The 14,297-nt window shown below is 46.5% G+C and overlaps 2 protein-coding genes across 2 annotated transcripts in view; both read left to right on the top strand.

The window, feature by feature from the left end:
- Positions 1-8,782: 8,782 nt before the first annotated feature.
- Positions 8,783-13,409, top strand: LRRC23 (leucine rich repeat containing 23). The gene is made up of 6 exons (XM_021690422.1): positions 8,783-8,905; positions 8,991-9,100; positions 9,760-10,013; positions 10,672-10,802; positions 11,400-11,536; positions 13,136-13,409. The coding sequence occupies exons 1-6, from the start codon at positions 8,783-8,785 to the stop codon at positions 13,407-13,409; spliced, it is 1,029 nt and encodes a 342-aa protein (XP_021546097.1).
- Positions 13,327-14,297, top strand: part of ENO2 (enolase 2) — an 8,894-nt gene continuing 7,923 nt past the window's right edge. The window contains exon 1 of the mRNA XM_044914942.1: positions 13,327-13,339. The gene's annotated coding sequence lies outside the window, so the exon portion shown is untranslated. The remainder of the gene's footprint in view (positions 13,340-14,297) is intronic.

The raw sequence follows: 14,297 nt of genomic DNA, 5'->3' as shown, positions 1-14,297 counted from the left end.
AGGAAAGGCCGTTCTGAGGAAGTCACATTTAACTGAGGCCGGGATGATGAGCAGGGCTTCCACACAGAAGAGTGAGATCCCCCGAAGAAGGAAGGGGCTTCATGGTGGGAAGACTTTTGAAAAGAGGGCTATCTGGTCCAAGTGTGGCTCGGGGCCAATAGTGAAAGAGAGGTGTCATAAGAGATGGAGAGAAGTGGATGGGTCACACTCCTCCTTGGGAGGCCAGTGGGGAAAAGTGTCATTGAGGGAGAAAAAAATGACAAGGATGACCCCAAGGTTTCTGGTGTGAACATCCAAATGGTGATATAGGGAGCACTAAAGAAAAGCAGAGTTAGGGGAAAAGATACAGGACTTGTTTTTGGATATGTTAAGTTTGAGATGTCTGTGAGTCACATAAATGGAGAAGTAGGAGGTTAGCTGTATGAGCCTGGCACTGAGAAAGAGTTCTTGGTTGAAAATAGAAATTTGGAATTCAGCAGAACAAGCACTGGGTATATGCTGAAGCTGGGGTGCACGGGCTTGTGAGAGCGGATAATTTTTCATGAATTCTGTAAGCCAGTTGTTAAAGGCAGCCATTTTTTTTTAATTGCTTAGACATAATTTAAATAAATTTTATTTTCTTTCTTTAAGATTTTATTTTATTTATTTTTTTAAAGATTTTGTTTATTTATTTGACAGAGAGAGAGACAGCGAGAGAGGGAACACAAGCAGGGGGAGTGGGAGAGGGAGAAGCAGGCTTCCCGCTGAGCAGGGAGCCTGATGCGGGGCTCGATCCCAGGACCCTGGGATCATGACCTGAGCCGAAGGCAGACGCTTAACGACTGAGCCACCCAAGCGCCCCTAAGATTTTATTTTTTAAGTAATCTCCACACCCAACATAAGGCTCGAATCCACAACCCCGACATCAAGAGTCGCACACTCTACCGACTGAGCCAGCCAGGCACCCCTAAATAAATTATAATTTTTAAAAATAAAAAATACAAGTCATCACTTTCTAATTATTTTTACTCTATTTTTAAATTAGCTTGCTGAGGACTGCCATAACAAAACACTGGGTATTTTAACAACAGAAATTCATTTTCTCACAGTTCTGGAGGCAAGAAGTCCAAGAGCAAGGTGTCAGTAGGTTTGGTTTCTTCGGAGGCCTTTCCTGCAGATGACTGCCTTCTCATTGTGTCCTCATAGTCTTTTCTCTCTGTGCACTGCACTCCTGTGTCCGAATTTCCTCTTCTCAAACTGACACCAGTCAGACTGGATTTGGGCCCACCCTAATGGCCTCATTTTAACTTAATCATCACTTTAAAGGGCCTATTTCCAAATACAGTCACATTCTGAGGTACTGGGAGTTAAAGCTTCAAAATATGGATGGGAGGGGGGCAGATTCAGCCTCTAACAATTTTACTATTATCTATGCTCTTGAAGTTATTTACCTCTTGAAATCAGTCATGGCGGGAGTATTTATACCAGAGAAATCAGCAAATGGTAAAAATGAGGGCTTTTTGTTCTCCCTGGAGTGCCTGTTGTTAAACATTTGGTAGCACACATCACAACTATATGGGTTACTTAGTCTCTAGAGTGTAATTTGAATCTGAAAAATGGGAAACATATATATGTATATGTATACATATATATGTATATATATATAGTGTATGGTGTATGATAAACTACATATAGCTCATATATATACATATATGTATATATATATAAAATCTGTATTTTCTGTTTTAAGAACTTACTATCTTCAAATTCATTGAATTCCTCCACTTCTCTCTGTTCAATAGACAGACTGTTGTATTATTAGAACTCATAAGGTAGCAGGATATGTGACATATAGAGAAAAATCAATAGTTATGACAGTGTGAGCTGAAATAGTGATATATATATCATATGATATATATTAATGGAAAATATGTATAGTCCAGAAACAATATATATATAACATATATATCATATATAACATAGATATATGATAAAGATGGCATTCCAAATCAGTAGGGAAAGATGGGATTAATCAACGACTGATGCTGAGAAAATTGGCTGCCCTTTTGGCAAAATGTTATATCCCTACCTTACATTCTACACAGAAATTATTACAGATGGGGCGCCTGGGTGGCTCAGATGGTTAAGCATCTGCCTTCGGCTCAGGTCATGATCCCAGGGTCCTGGGATGGAGTCCCGCATCGGGCTCCCTGCTAGGCAGGGAGCCTGCTTCTCCCTCTGCCTCTGCCTCCCTCTCTCTCTCTGAATCTCATGAATAAATAAATAAAACATTAAAAAAATTATTACAGATGAATTAAAGACTTCAAAAAATGTAAATACCACCCTGCACTGGGCTCCCTGCTCAGCAGGGACCCTGTTTTTCCCTCTCCCCACCCCCTGCTCCTGCTCTCTCTTGCTAGCTCTCTCTCTCAAATAATTAAACAAAAATCTTTAAAAAATATAAATGCCAGAAGAATATACAAGAGAATATTTTCATAACCTGGGGGGTGAGAAAGGGTTTCCTAAACCAGACACACAATTCAGAAGCCTTATTGAAGAGATGGACAGTAAAGAGTACATACAAATATCAAATTTCTGTAAGGCAGCACTATAAACCAAGTATAAGGACAATTAGGAAAAGATTTTCAGCATGTAAAAAAGACAAAACACTGTGTAAAGTTTTAAAATATGCCCACAAATTCTCCATTCAAAAGGTGAAACCTAGTTCCCCTCCATCTGAGTGTGGGGGCCGGATTTAACATCTAGCTCCTAAAGAATAGAATAAAGTGGAAGGAGCACATGACTTTGGAGACTAAGTTCTAAAAGGCACAGTGGCTCCCTCTTGGTATCTTTCTTGGATTGCTTGCTGTCGGGGAAGCCAGCTGCCATATTGTGAAGACACTCAGGTGGCCCTATAGAAAAGCCCATATGGCAAGGAACTATCCTGCTAGCAGTCATAGCAGTGAACCTTCTTGGAGGCAAAGCTTCCAGCCTCAGTCAAGCCTTCAGATAACTGTAGCCCCTTCCAACAGCTGGAATAGACAGTTCTCCAAAGAGGATACACAAATGGCTAATAAACACATAAAAAATGCTCAACATCTTTAGCCATCAGAGAAATGAAAATCAAAACCGCAACAAAATACCACATCACATCCGCTGGGATGGCTATAATCAAGAACACAGATAATAACAACTGTTGGCCAGGATGTGGCGAAATTAGAACTCTCAAACAATGCTGGTGGAAATGTCAAATAGTGCAGCCACTTTGGAAAACAGTGTGGCAGTTCCTTAAAAGGTTAAATATAAAATTACCATATGATACAGCAATTCCACTCCTTACAATTTCACTTGTAAGGAAAAATTTGCCAATAAACTAAATTGAAATGTCTGAGGTCAGGTTGTAATTGTAATCGATTTTTTCAGTTTTTAAAGATTTTTTATTTTTAAGTAATCTCTACACCCAATGTGGGGCTCAAATTCACAACCCCAAGATCAAGAGTCGCATGTTCCACTGACTGAGACAGCCAGGTGCCCCTGTAATAGATTTTTCAAATGAAAATAGTTTCCTTCTGAGAATTTGCATATATTGTTTTATTAGGCTCTTAGCAAAATGCTTTATACATAGCAAGTGCTCAATATATATACTCGACTAAATGAATGAATATGTTGATATTGTAAATTTTTTAGAATGAAATCTCCATGTGGCAAAGGATCATGTCCTCCTTTGAAATCCTTTCATTATAGCACAGAATTCAATATATATTTTTAAAGATTTTATTTATTTATTTGACAGAGAGAGACACAGCAAGAGAGGGAACACAAGCAGGGGGAGTTGGAGAGGGAGAAGCAGACTCCCCATGGAGCAGGGAGCCCGATGGGGGGCTCGATCCCAGGACCCTGGGATCATGACCTGAGCCAAAGGCAGATGCTTAACGACTGAGCCACCCAGGTGCCCCAAGAATTCAGTATTTTGATACTAAGAGTATTATTTTTGTATTGATATTAATTGGGTATGTAAGCAAGAGAAATGAAAACATATGGCCACACAAAAATTTGTACATGAATGTTCACAGCAGCATTACTCGTAATAGCCAAAAAATGGAAACAACCCAAATATCCATCAACTGATGAATAAAATAAAATGTGGCATAAACCATACAATGGAACATTGCTCAGCAACCAAAAGGGACAAAGTACTGATAGATGCTACAATTAGATGAACCTTGAAAATATGATGCTAAGGCAGGGCACCTGGGTGGCTCAGTTGTTAAGTGTCTGCCTTCAGCTCAGGTCATGGTCCCGGGGTCCTGGGATCGAGCCCCACATCGAGCCCCACATCAGGCTCCCTGCTCAGCAGGAAGCCTGCTTCTCCCTCTCCCGCTCCCCCCTGCTTGTGTTCCCTCTCTTGCTGTCAAATAAATAAAATCTTAAAAAAAAAGAAAATATGATGCTAAGGTGAAAGAAGGTAGTCATAAAGGACCACGCGTTATATGATTTTGTTTATATAAAATATGCCAAATAGGCAAATCTATAGAGACAGGGAGTAAATTAGTGGTTGCCAGGAGCAGAGGTAAATAAAATCTTTAAAAAAAATAAAATAACACTATTCAAAAACAGTTCCGTTAGTAAGGAAGAAGGGTAGACTGAATATCAGGTAGGCAACTAGCAGTTTTTGCCACAGTTAATCTCCAAATCTTTAATAAAGAGCTCCTAAAAATCAATTAAAAAATTAATGACTTTGCAGGAACATGAAAAACGATTTGAAACGATTTTTTCAAAGTAAACTCTACACCCAATGTGGGGCTCGAACTCACAACCCTGAGATCAAGAGTCTCATGCTTTACTGACTGAGCCAGCCAGGTGCCCCACTGTTGACAATTTTTTAAGGTTAATATCCATCAATAGGGAACAGTTAAAAATTACCATATAGCCATATAATGGAAGGCTAGACAACTATCAAAAAGAAAGAGGTAGGTCTATGTTTAGTGATATGAAAGATGTCCAAGACATATTATTAAATGAAAATAATCCAATTGGTGAGCAGTGTGTATGATTGATAGCATTTTTGTTTTTTTGTGTGTTTTTTTAAAGATTTTTATTTATTTATTTGACAGAGAGAGACACTGCGAGAGAGGGAATACAGGCAGGGGGGAGTGGGAGAGGAAGAAGTACCCCGGCACTTTTGTTTTTAAAAAATCTATACCTTGGGGCGCCTGGGTGGCTCAGTCCGTTAAGCATCTGCCTTCAGCTCAGGTCATGGTCCCAGGATCCTGGGATCGAGTCCCACATCAGGCTTCCTGCTTTTCCCTGTCCCTCCGCCTGCCACTCCCCCCTGCTTGTGCTCTCTCTTTCTGTCAAATAAATGGATAAAATCTTTAAAAAAATAAAATAAAATAAAAAATATAAAAAATAAAAATAAAAATCTATATCTTTTTAAAATTTATTTTATTTTATTTATTTGACAGGGTGAGGGAGAGAGCACAAGCAGGGGGAGCGGGAAAGGGAGAAGCAGGCTCCCCGCTGAGCAGGGAGCCCCATGTGGGGGTTGATCCCAGGGTCCTGGGATCATGACCTGAGCCAAAGGCAGATGCTTAATTGACTGGGCCACCCACACTCCCAAAAATCTGTATCTTTACTCATAAATGAGAGTGATGCTGAGTTCATGAACTTGTACGTTTCTCTATATACACTTCTCTATTGCATTTTAAGTTTAATTAAATATTACTTTTAGAATTCCAGGAGATTCTATCTAGACCATTCTAGAGGGAAGGATGTCATCAGAGATGACATGGAGTATCTAGCTATCATTACACAGGGTAGATTCAGTGCTTGTCAACGAAACACAAAATAAAACCTCTAGTGGTTCCTCCCAGTTTTTAGGATAAAGTCCAGATTCCTTAGTGTGATCAGCTCTGTTTGCAGCTCCCACCTCATTCCCCTAAGTGCACCTACTGTTCCATCCAGCAGAACTACCTACTTTCTTTCTTTCTTTCTTTTTAACATTTTATTTATGTATTTATTTATTTGAGAAAGAGAGAGCAGGGGGAGGAGCAGAGGGAGAGGGACAAGGAAACTCCACACTGAGTGCGGAGCCCGATGCGGGGCTCGATCCCAGGACCCTGAGATCATGACCTGAGTTGAAATCAAGAGTCAGCTGCTTAACCCACTGAGACACCCAGGTGCCCCGAACTATCTATTTTCTTTGCACAGGTACTGATTGGGCTCTCTCTCCTCCAGACCTTACCAAAGGTGCTTCCTCTGTCTGGAATCTCTGCCCTGAATATATGATATTATCTAGATACGTGTACTATAAAATTATCCCCTGACACTCAGTAAAAGCTAGGCAAGTGTCGGGTATCATTAGTATAACATCTGTCTCATTATATTGAATTACTCGTTTACTTAATCCTGTCAGTGGATTGTGAGGCTCCAGATGATAGGAACTGTTTTACTGTTCTTGAGTGCCCAGTACTTACAGCCTGGCACAGAGTAAGCCCTTAATAAAAGTAGGCTCAATGATACTTCCCTAATCCTTCTGTCATGTCTTTTCTTCCCACCTAATATGTCTTCTTCTTTCTTCTGGGCCAAGGAAAATCACAGCCTTTCCCTCTGGTTACATCAAACCACCTGGAATTTTCCTTTCCCACTCCAACAATACAGTCCGGGTCATTGGCCTCCCATTTCTAACCTTCACATTTCCTTTCTTATTCCTCATGGCAATCCCAGAACCGGGGAAACAGGCAAGATGTGGGGAGGGGCAGGGAGATCCTGACTGAAGGTCAACTAAGTGTGAGGCAATTTACCCACATTGTCTCTTTTAACCTTCTAAGAATTCTTATGGAAGTGGATGTCTTTATCCCCATTTCACAAATGTGAAAATTAAACCTCAGGAAAATTATATAACCTGCCGAGGAACACATTGCGATTAAACGGTAGAGTGGGTTTTGAACCTGGTATCTCTGCCTCTGCATCCCCTGCTAGTTCCATGACATCAAGCGACCAGATTTGACTAGTAACTGTATTATCCAAGCTGGACAGGGCAGGAGGTAACAGGTCCTGATTTCCAGCCCGCCACATCTTCCATCGGATCACTTTGCATGTTATATAAGGTCTGTAACACACAATTTCATAATTAATCATGGTATCTTACCTTGTTGCCTGTTTTATTTATACTAGATCCCATAAGATTTGGTACTATCTCTCTTTCTCCTGGCAGGAATTGTGTCATAATATTAACTGCCCTGAGCCTTAATTTCCTCTTCTTTCAAATATCTATCTCCCCACAGGACTGGTGTGAACATTAAATCACTTGTGAAGGCATCTCACACAGTATCTGGCACAAACTCACCGGAAATACTTGTTGAATCTTAACTTCTTTTCCATCTCCTTCCGCAAGTCAGGAGTGCCTGGGTATGGCTCAATCAGGTCTTCTTGTCTACATAACAAGGTTGGATGAGGAGTATTTTCAGTGGGCACTTGTTGGATTTTCTCCCTTACTAGCCCCTAAAAGGTTTGCATCAAACCAGTCCAGGATATGAGGAAAAGGGAAATGTTCCAAACTGGGTTTAGCAATTTACAGTGTATTAGCATAGATTACACACATACTCGAAACCCGTCAGTTGGTGTAGCTAAGCCTATTTTACAGACGAGAAAGTAGAGTCTCAGGTAAGTTGCTAGTACACTGCAGATCTGCCAAGCCTCCAACCCAGGTCTTAAGATACATTGGCCTGGGCTCCTTCCACTCCACCAAGTCACCTTCCAGAGGTCAGCTAAGTGCAAGGCTGCGGTGGGGGTAGAAACCAGACCGCATACCTTGGTATTTCTTGCTCCTCATGCTCCTTCAGCTTCAGAGCATGTTTCTTTTGAAGTCACAATACTTTGGCTTTAAGGATGTGCGGTCCCTTTAACGTTTTGAGTGACTTCCGCCTAGCCCCACCCATCTCCCCTCCCCACTGCGGAGTTCCAAGCCCCACCCACGGCCTTTTGCCTTTGGCCAGTTAACGCACTTACTTAATAGGATTGGGAAGTTGGCCTCCTTACGGGGACACTAGGGGTCCGCTTGCTCCGAGGCGGATTGTCGCGTCAGTTTGTCGCGGTCTCCTCGCGGTCCCCCTCTCAGCGGTTGCGCCGCAGAAGCAGCCAAGTGTCCCGCCCCCTCGTTGCCATAACAGCAGTACACAACGCCTCCTTGCGCCTTTCCCCTCCTCCAAAACACTCTTTCCCTGTCGGGGCCAAGACCCTCTCCGGAACCTCATTTTTAGTAGAGCAGAACCAGGGTCTGCGCCCCGTTGCGAAGGATTGGGTGGGTGGGTTGGAGACGGCGTCAGTCTGGTGCCCCAGAGGGGACGGGGAAATGGGACTAGACAGGGTGGGAAAGGGAAAAGAAATGAGTGGAGCAGGGGTTAGGGATGGCGGGGAGGGGAGGGGTGTAGGAGGTTGGTAGGAGAACGTGGCTGAAGGGGGAGGTGGGAAGACCTGCGGAGAGGGGAGGCCAGGAAGCAGGGAGGCGGAGCTGCTAGAAGACCGTTGGAGCCCCTGTGAAGGGCAGGAAAGGCCTGGGAAGGCATCCTGAAGGGAGAGAGGTCCTTGGTGGGACGTCAGAAGTGGAGGCTGGGAGTCAAAATGAGATGCTCACAGGGCTAAGGAGGGAAGCGCGGTTGGGAAGAGGTCAGGGGTGATGGGAAGGGTACCCTGTCGATGGAGGCAAGGGAGCTGAGGGTTGGCCAGAGCTGAAGACACATTCTTTTTTGGGAGGGTCACTGAGCTTGATCTCTCACTCCAGAGCCTTCAGCAGGGAAGAAAGATGTCAGATGAAGAGCTGGAAGACTTCGAGCCAGACCAGGATGATCTGGAAAAGGAAGATGATGAGAAGGAGACAGAGGAGTGGGAGAACTACAGGAAGGAGGGAGAAGAGTACTCAGAGGAAGTGAGAGCGTGGAAACAGTGGGGTCCTAAGGCTAAGGGAGGGGGTTGGGCAGGAAAGGGATGCCTGACTCCACTTATTCTTGCAGTGGATGCCCAGCCCCCTCACGGAGGACATGATGAAGGAAGGACTTTCTTTGCTCTGTAAGACGGGCAATGGACTGGCTCACGCTTATGTCAAGCTGGAGGTTAAAGAGAGGTGCGCTTATGGGGGACCAGAAGAGGGCTGAGGTTGTAGGGCCCAATCTCCTCTCTCACCCTCATGCCTGGCTGTTGCCGCGGGGAGTTTGGATCTCTCTTACCTTGGCCAGTGGAAGGGAAGGATAGAATTTACTTTTCAGGAGGCCTGTGATTCCCTGCATCAGAGCTGGCCTGGGGAACTGGAGCCTATGAGGGTCTGTCAGGGGGATTCCTACTGGACTCCTCCTCTTGTCCTTCAGAGGGTCAGTTCTCAGCTCTTCGCAGACGGAAGTCCCTGCTCCCTGTGAAGAACCCACCTACCTTCTCTCCCCCTTCCTCACCACTCCCATCAGTCACCCATTCTTCTCTCCATTACAGGCCATCTCCACATTGCCCTCTGCTTTAGCATCTCTACCAGTCCTTGCTGGGTTCTTTTTTTTTTTTTTTTTTTAATTTATTTGACAGAGAGATAGAGATAGAGCACAAGTAGGCAGAGAGGCAGGCAGAGGGAGAGGGAGAAGCAGGCTCTCTGTTGAGCCGGGAGCCCAACTTGGGGCTCGATCCCAGGACCCTGGGATCACGACCCGAGCCGAAGGCAGCTGCTTAACTGACTGAGCCACCCGGGTGCCCCTACTTGCTGGATTCTTAACCTTACCTCTGGCCTTTGCCATCTCCTAGGGACCTGACAGACATCTACTTGTTGCGGTCCTACATCCATCTGCGCTATGTGGATGTTTCTGAGAACCACCTGACAGACTTGTCCCCACTCAATTACCTTACCCACCTGCTCTGGCTCAAGGCTGATGGCAACAATCTGCGGAGCGCCCACCTGAATGAACTGCCCTACCTGCAGATTGCCAGTTTTGCCTATAACCAGATCACTGACACTGAGGGCATCTCTCACCCTCGTCTGGGCAGCCTGGATCTCAAAGGTGGGTCCTTAGGTCAGGTTACACAAGATTCTCTCCTCCTTAGCTTGGACCAACAGAATGGGCAGTGTGGTCTTTGGCTGTGCCACACAGCAATCTCCATTCATTCATTCATTCAGTCATTCATTCAGACAGTCCCTATGATTCATTATGACATTTCTATGTGCTGGATGGAGATGTAGCACTGAACAAAACAAAATCCCTAGTCTCATGTAGCTTACATTCTCTTCAGGGGAGACAGACAGCTACCAATAGACATAATAAATAAGTAAATTTATGTACGATGTGAAGAGGAGATATGTGCTGTGGAAAACAGATTAGGATAAAGGGACTAGGTAGAGGCACAGGTGGTAACTTCAAACAGGTTGGTTAGGACAAGCATCAGTGAGAAGCTGACATCTGAGCAAAGATTTGAGGGAGGAGAAGGAGTTAAGCATGTTGGGTGCTGGGCACTCTTCATTCACTCCTCAAAGGCTTGGATGGACATGTCCATTTGGCCCTTGGACTCCCAGGGCCCCAGAGGTGTCAAGTCTCTAGCTGTCCCTCCTCATCGCCACCTCGCATTAGAGTGAGAGGATGATGCAGAGACTCCCGACATTCAGGCTCTACTGTTGAACATTTGGAATAGCCTTTGAGCTCTTACCACCCTCCTGCTCCTCAGGGAACCGCATCCGAAGGGTGACCGGTCTGGACCCCCAAAAGCTGATCAGCCTGCACACACTGGAGCTTCGGGGGAACCAGCTGGACAGCACCCTGGGAATCAACCTTCCTAAGCTGAAGAACCTCTTCCTGGTAGCTCACTGGGTTAGAGGGTGGTTGGTGTGGGGAAGAGGGCACTGCTCGGGGGGCCAGGGTGCCTGGCTTCTAGTAGGCTCAGCTACTAACCTCATCATCATCATGAGCATTTAGTATCATTTATTGAGCCCTTCCTACCTCGCAGGACTGATAATACATAATACATGGGAATAGAGACAATTTGCTTTGATACAGGTAGTAGCATAATTTGCTGTAAATGAGGGACAGATATCAGGCTAAGGAAGCCACTTGAATGTTAAGTCTTTTTGGCTCTTGAGCTTCTTCATTCTAGGATGGTGCTGAAGCCATTTCTCCTCAGTGGAGCAGTGGGGGCTTATGGGCCTCGGGTGGGTTGAATCATCTCCTCCTGAATCAGCGGTGGCTTTGGTAGGATGAGCAGCAGGGGGTTCCTGTTGACCTTTCTCTAGACTGGTAGCTTCTCCTAGACTTCTTTACTGTCTACACCCATCTCTCCCCACCTCCACTCCCCTCCTGCACCCCTCTGTCTCCACTCTTATGTTTCCTGCATCTCTGACTTCTCTTCCCTGTCCCTGCTACCTTCTCCTGATCTATGTGCTGTACCCTGGGGGCTAGGCCCAGAACATGCTGAAGAAGGTGGAGGGCTTGGAGCACCTAAGCAATCTCACTACCTTGCATCTTCGAGACAACCAGATTGAAACTCTGAGTGGCTTCTCCAAGGAAATGACATCGCTGCAGTATCTCAACCTGAGGTATGCACCCTTCCACATCCTACGTTGTCCCTACCCTGGACCAGGAGCAGCTTCTGACCCCATGTTCTTCCCTGGCCCCAAGCCCCCAATCCTAGTCTGTTCCTAGACGCTCCCTTCAACCTCCATCCTGATCTTTACCCCTCCTTTCCTTACTGTATATAGCCTGGGGCCCCTGAATCTTTATTCACTCAATCCACAGTTATTGAGAATGTGCTAGGTGCCAGGCTTGGTGCTGTATTTTGGGAACATCTAGAGGAATCAGAGTTGGTCCCTGTTCTCAAGGGACTCACAGTCTGGCTCCAATTCTCTTTTCTTGGTCCTATTCCATGTAAATTTCCTCTGCCCTTCTCCATCTCCTGGACCCCCATTTCCCTTCCCATTTCCTGCCTCTCTTCTCCTGAGCCCCACCTGTAAGGGATGGCTTCTTTACTGATATAAAAATGCAAGATGTGCTCATATTTGAGGAGAGAAGAGTATTTGAAAGAAAATCTCTAGATTGAAAGGCAGTGGGGATTGATGGGGGGGGGGGATATTTTCTTTCAGCAACCCTTGTCTGATGGAGGATTTTATGCTTGTTTCTTTAAGCAAGATGTAAGGTAACTGCCTCCTTAGTCAACATGGCCAAATCCTCAAAGCTGGTAATGGAAAGACAACCTCCAAGTAGGGAGAGATGGTTGCACCTTGGAGCTCCCAATTCCTGCCATGGCTCCTGGAGAAATCTCTTGCTAATTAGTTCTTCCTTGTTAGTCTGGTAGGATTGGGGTGGTGGTGCTCTTTTCCTATTAATGGTCTAGACAGAGATAATAGACGCTCCTCAATGGCTACTAACTGGGGTTGTTTGGAAGTAAGGGTGGGGAGAAGTTTCTCAATGACTGGGAAATGCCTCTGGGGCCAAAGATGCTAAGCCCCCACCCCCCACCCCCGGGAAATGCACAGGACAGTCCAGCACAAAGTGCATGGAGTGCTCTCAGTGAGAAACTCTGTGTGAGGTTTAGTCACCTCCATTGAGGCTAAGGCGGAAACAATTAAACCTGATTTCAAAGGCATGAGGCAAGAACCTGAAAAGAAACATACTATACAATGAAGCACATTAGATGAAGCTTGTTCTTCAGGCCAGGAGGCCCCAGACCATCCCTAGCTCTAGGCTCCTTCCTGGGGGGAGCACCAACCTAGCACCCACCTCCATGAGCTCAGATCCCAGTTCCTTCTGCACTGGCCTGGGTGGTCCTTTCTAACCTTTGATTAGGTACGACTGACACATAAGAAGTTTGACCCTGCAAGGGGGATTCCCCCCCTTCTCTCCAGCTACACGACAGGGTTGGTGACCTAGCTTTGTTGCTCCAAAAGGAGAAATATGACCAGCATGTTACAGAACAGACTGTGGCCCTCACGGTGCCCTGGAAGGTCAGAGGCAGGACTGGAGTAGGGTTGGACCGCCCTGGCTCGGCTAGGCTATATGGCTGTGCCGAGCAAGCCAATCCACAGAGGCAGTGAAACTGGAACCCAGCAGGAGATTCCCCCAGGGGCCTTCTTCCTGGAAGTGGGGCCCCCAAAGCCCATTATTCCCCTGTGTGAATCCCTCCTGACCACACCTGGCAGGGGCAACATGGTGACCCACCTTGGGGAGCTAGCCAAGCTTCGGGACCTGCCCAAGCTGCGGGCCTTGGTGCTGTTGGACAACCCGTGCACAGATGAGAATGACTACCGCCAGGAGGCCCTGGTGCAGATAGCACACCTCGAGCGCCTGGATAAAGATTTCTACGAGGAGGAGGAGCGGGCCGAGGCTGATGAGATCCGTCAGAGGTTGAAGGAGACCCAGGAGCAGGGTGCTGAGGCTGAGCACGACTCTGAACTGGAGCTGCCATCCATGTAGCTCTTCAAGCCTCTGGGGACAGTAAGGAAGCTGACAGAGAAGCAGGAAGAGGAGGCCAAGGGTCTGCCAGATGGGGCAAGAGAATTTGCTCTAGGAGGAGGTGGCTGAGGAAGGGATACGGCGAGGAGAACCCTTGGAGACACTGGGCTTAGGAGTCAGGGGGTGTCTCAGGGTGAGGAGAAAGGACCAGAAGGGCCTGGGAGGAGCTGAGAAAAGGCTCAGGAGAATACATTAGGAGAGGAAAACTAAGGAAGAGAATTGGGGTGGCAGGCAGAGATGCTGGCGTAGGGCGACACGCGGTGAAGATCAGCTGGAAAGGACAGGTCTGGGGTGTGGTGTGGGAGGTGGGGGTGGAGGGTGGAGGAGGTGGTTGAGGATGGAAGCAGGGCCTAGAAGAGGAGGCAGGGGAGGAAGATCTTGCACTAAAAATCTGAAGCTAAAAATAACGGGAAACAGGGGTGGGGGGAAGAAAGGAGGGCAGGATAAGGCAGAAAGAGAAGACTGGGGAGACCAGCCCAGGGGAGTGTGGCAGCTGGGCACTCTGGATGGGGGCACAGGCAGCAAGGGGAATGCAATAATGTCCAGGGGCTTTACTTCTGCCCTCTTCCTCCAGGAGATCAAAGACACTGGCCCCAAGACCTGAGAAAACTTCCAGGTAGTGGTGCTGCCACATTCACATCCCTCATCCTGAGTCAGAGCATGCCTTCTCTTGCCCCAGACCTGGGAATTCATCACAGCCTGCCTGCCGCCCAGGCTCTGTGATGGGCACCTGGGCAGCGTCTGGGTGGGCCTGAGCCCTGCCTGGAACCTGTGTGTGTGTGTGTGTGTGTGTGCGCTGGTGGGGGGGCGCCCTCAGGCAGGTGTAGGGGAATCAGGCCTGGGTGTGTG

The sequence above is a fragment of the Neomonachus schauinslandi genome, chromosome 5 (assembly GCF_002201575.2).
Source record: "Neomonachus schauinslandi chromosome 5, ASM220157v2, whole genome shotgun sequence".
Classification (NCBI taxonomy): Eukaryota; Metazoa; Chordata; class Mammalia; order Carnivora; family Phocidae; genus Neomonachus; species Neomonachus schauinslandi.
The sequence above is the reverse complement of the archived record's forward strand: the minus strand, read 5'-3'. Positions and strand labels throughout refer to the sequence as shown.

Bases quoted from the DNA above. Each gene is read 5' to 3' on its own strand.
- LRRC23 (XM_021690422.1), top strand. From the start codon at position 8,783: ATGTCAGATGAAGAGCTGGAAGACTTCGAGCCAGACCAGGATGATCTG. The intron at 8,906-8,990 runs GTGAGAGCGTGG...TTATTCTTGCAG, and splicing joins GAGAAGAGTACTCAGAGGAA to TGGATGCCCAGCCCCCTCAC. The intron at 11,537-13,135 runs GTATGCACCCTT...CACACCTGGCAG, and splicing joins CTGCAGTATCTCAACCTGAG to GGGCAACATGGTGACCCACC.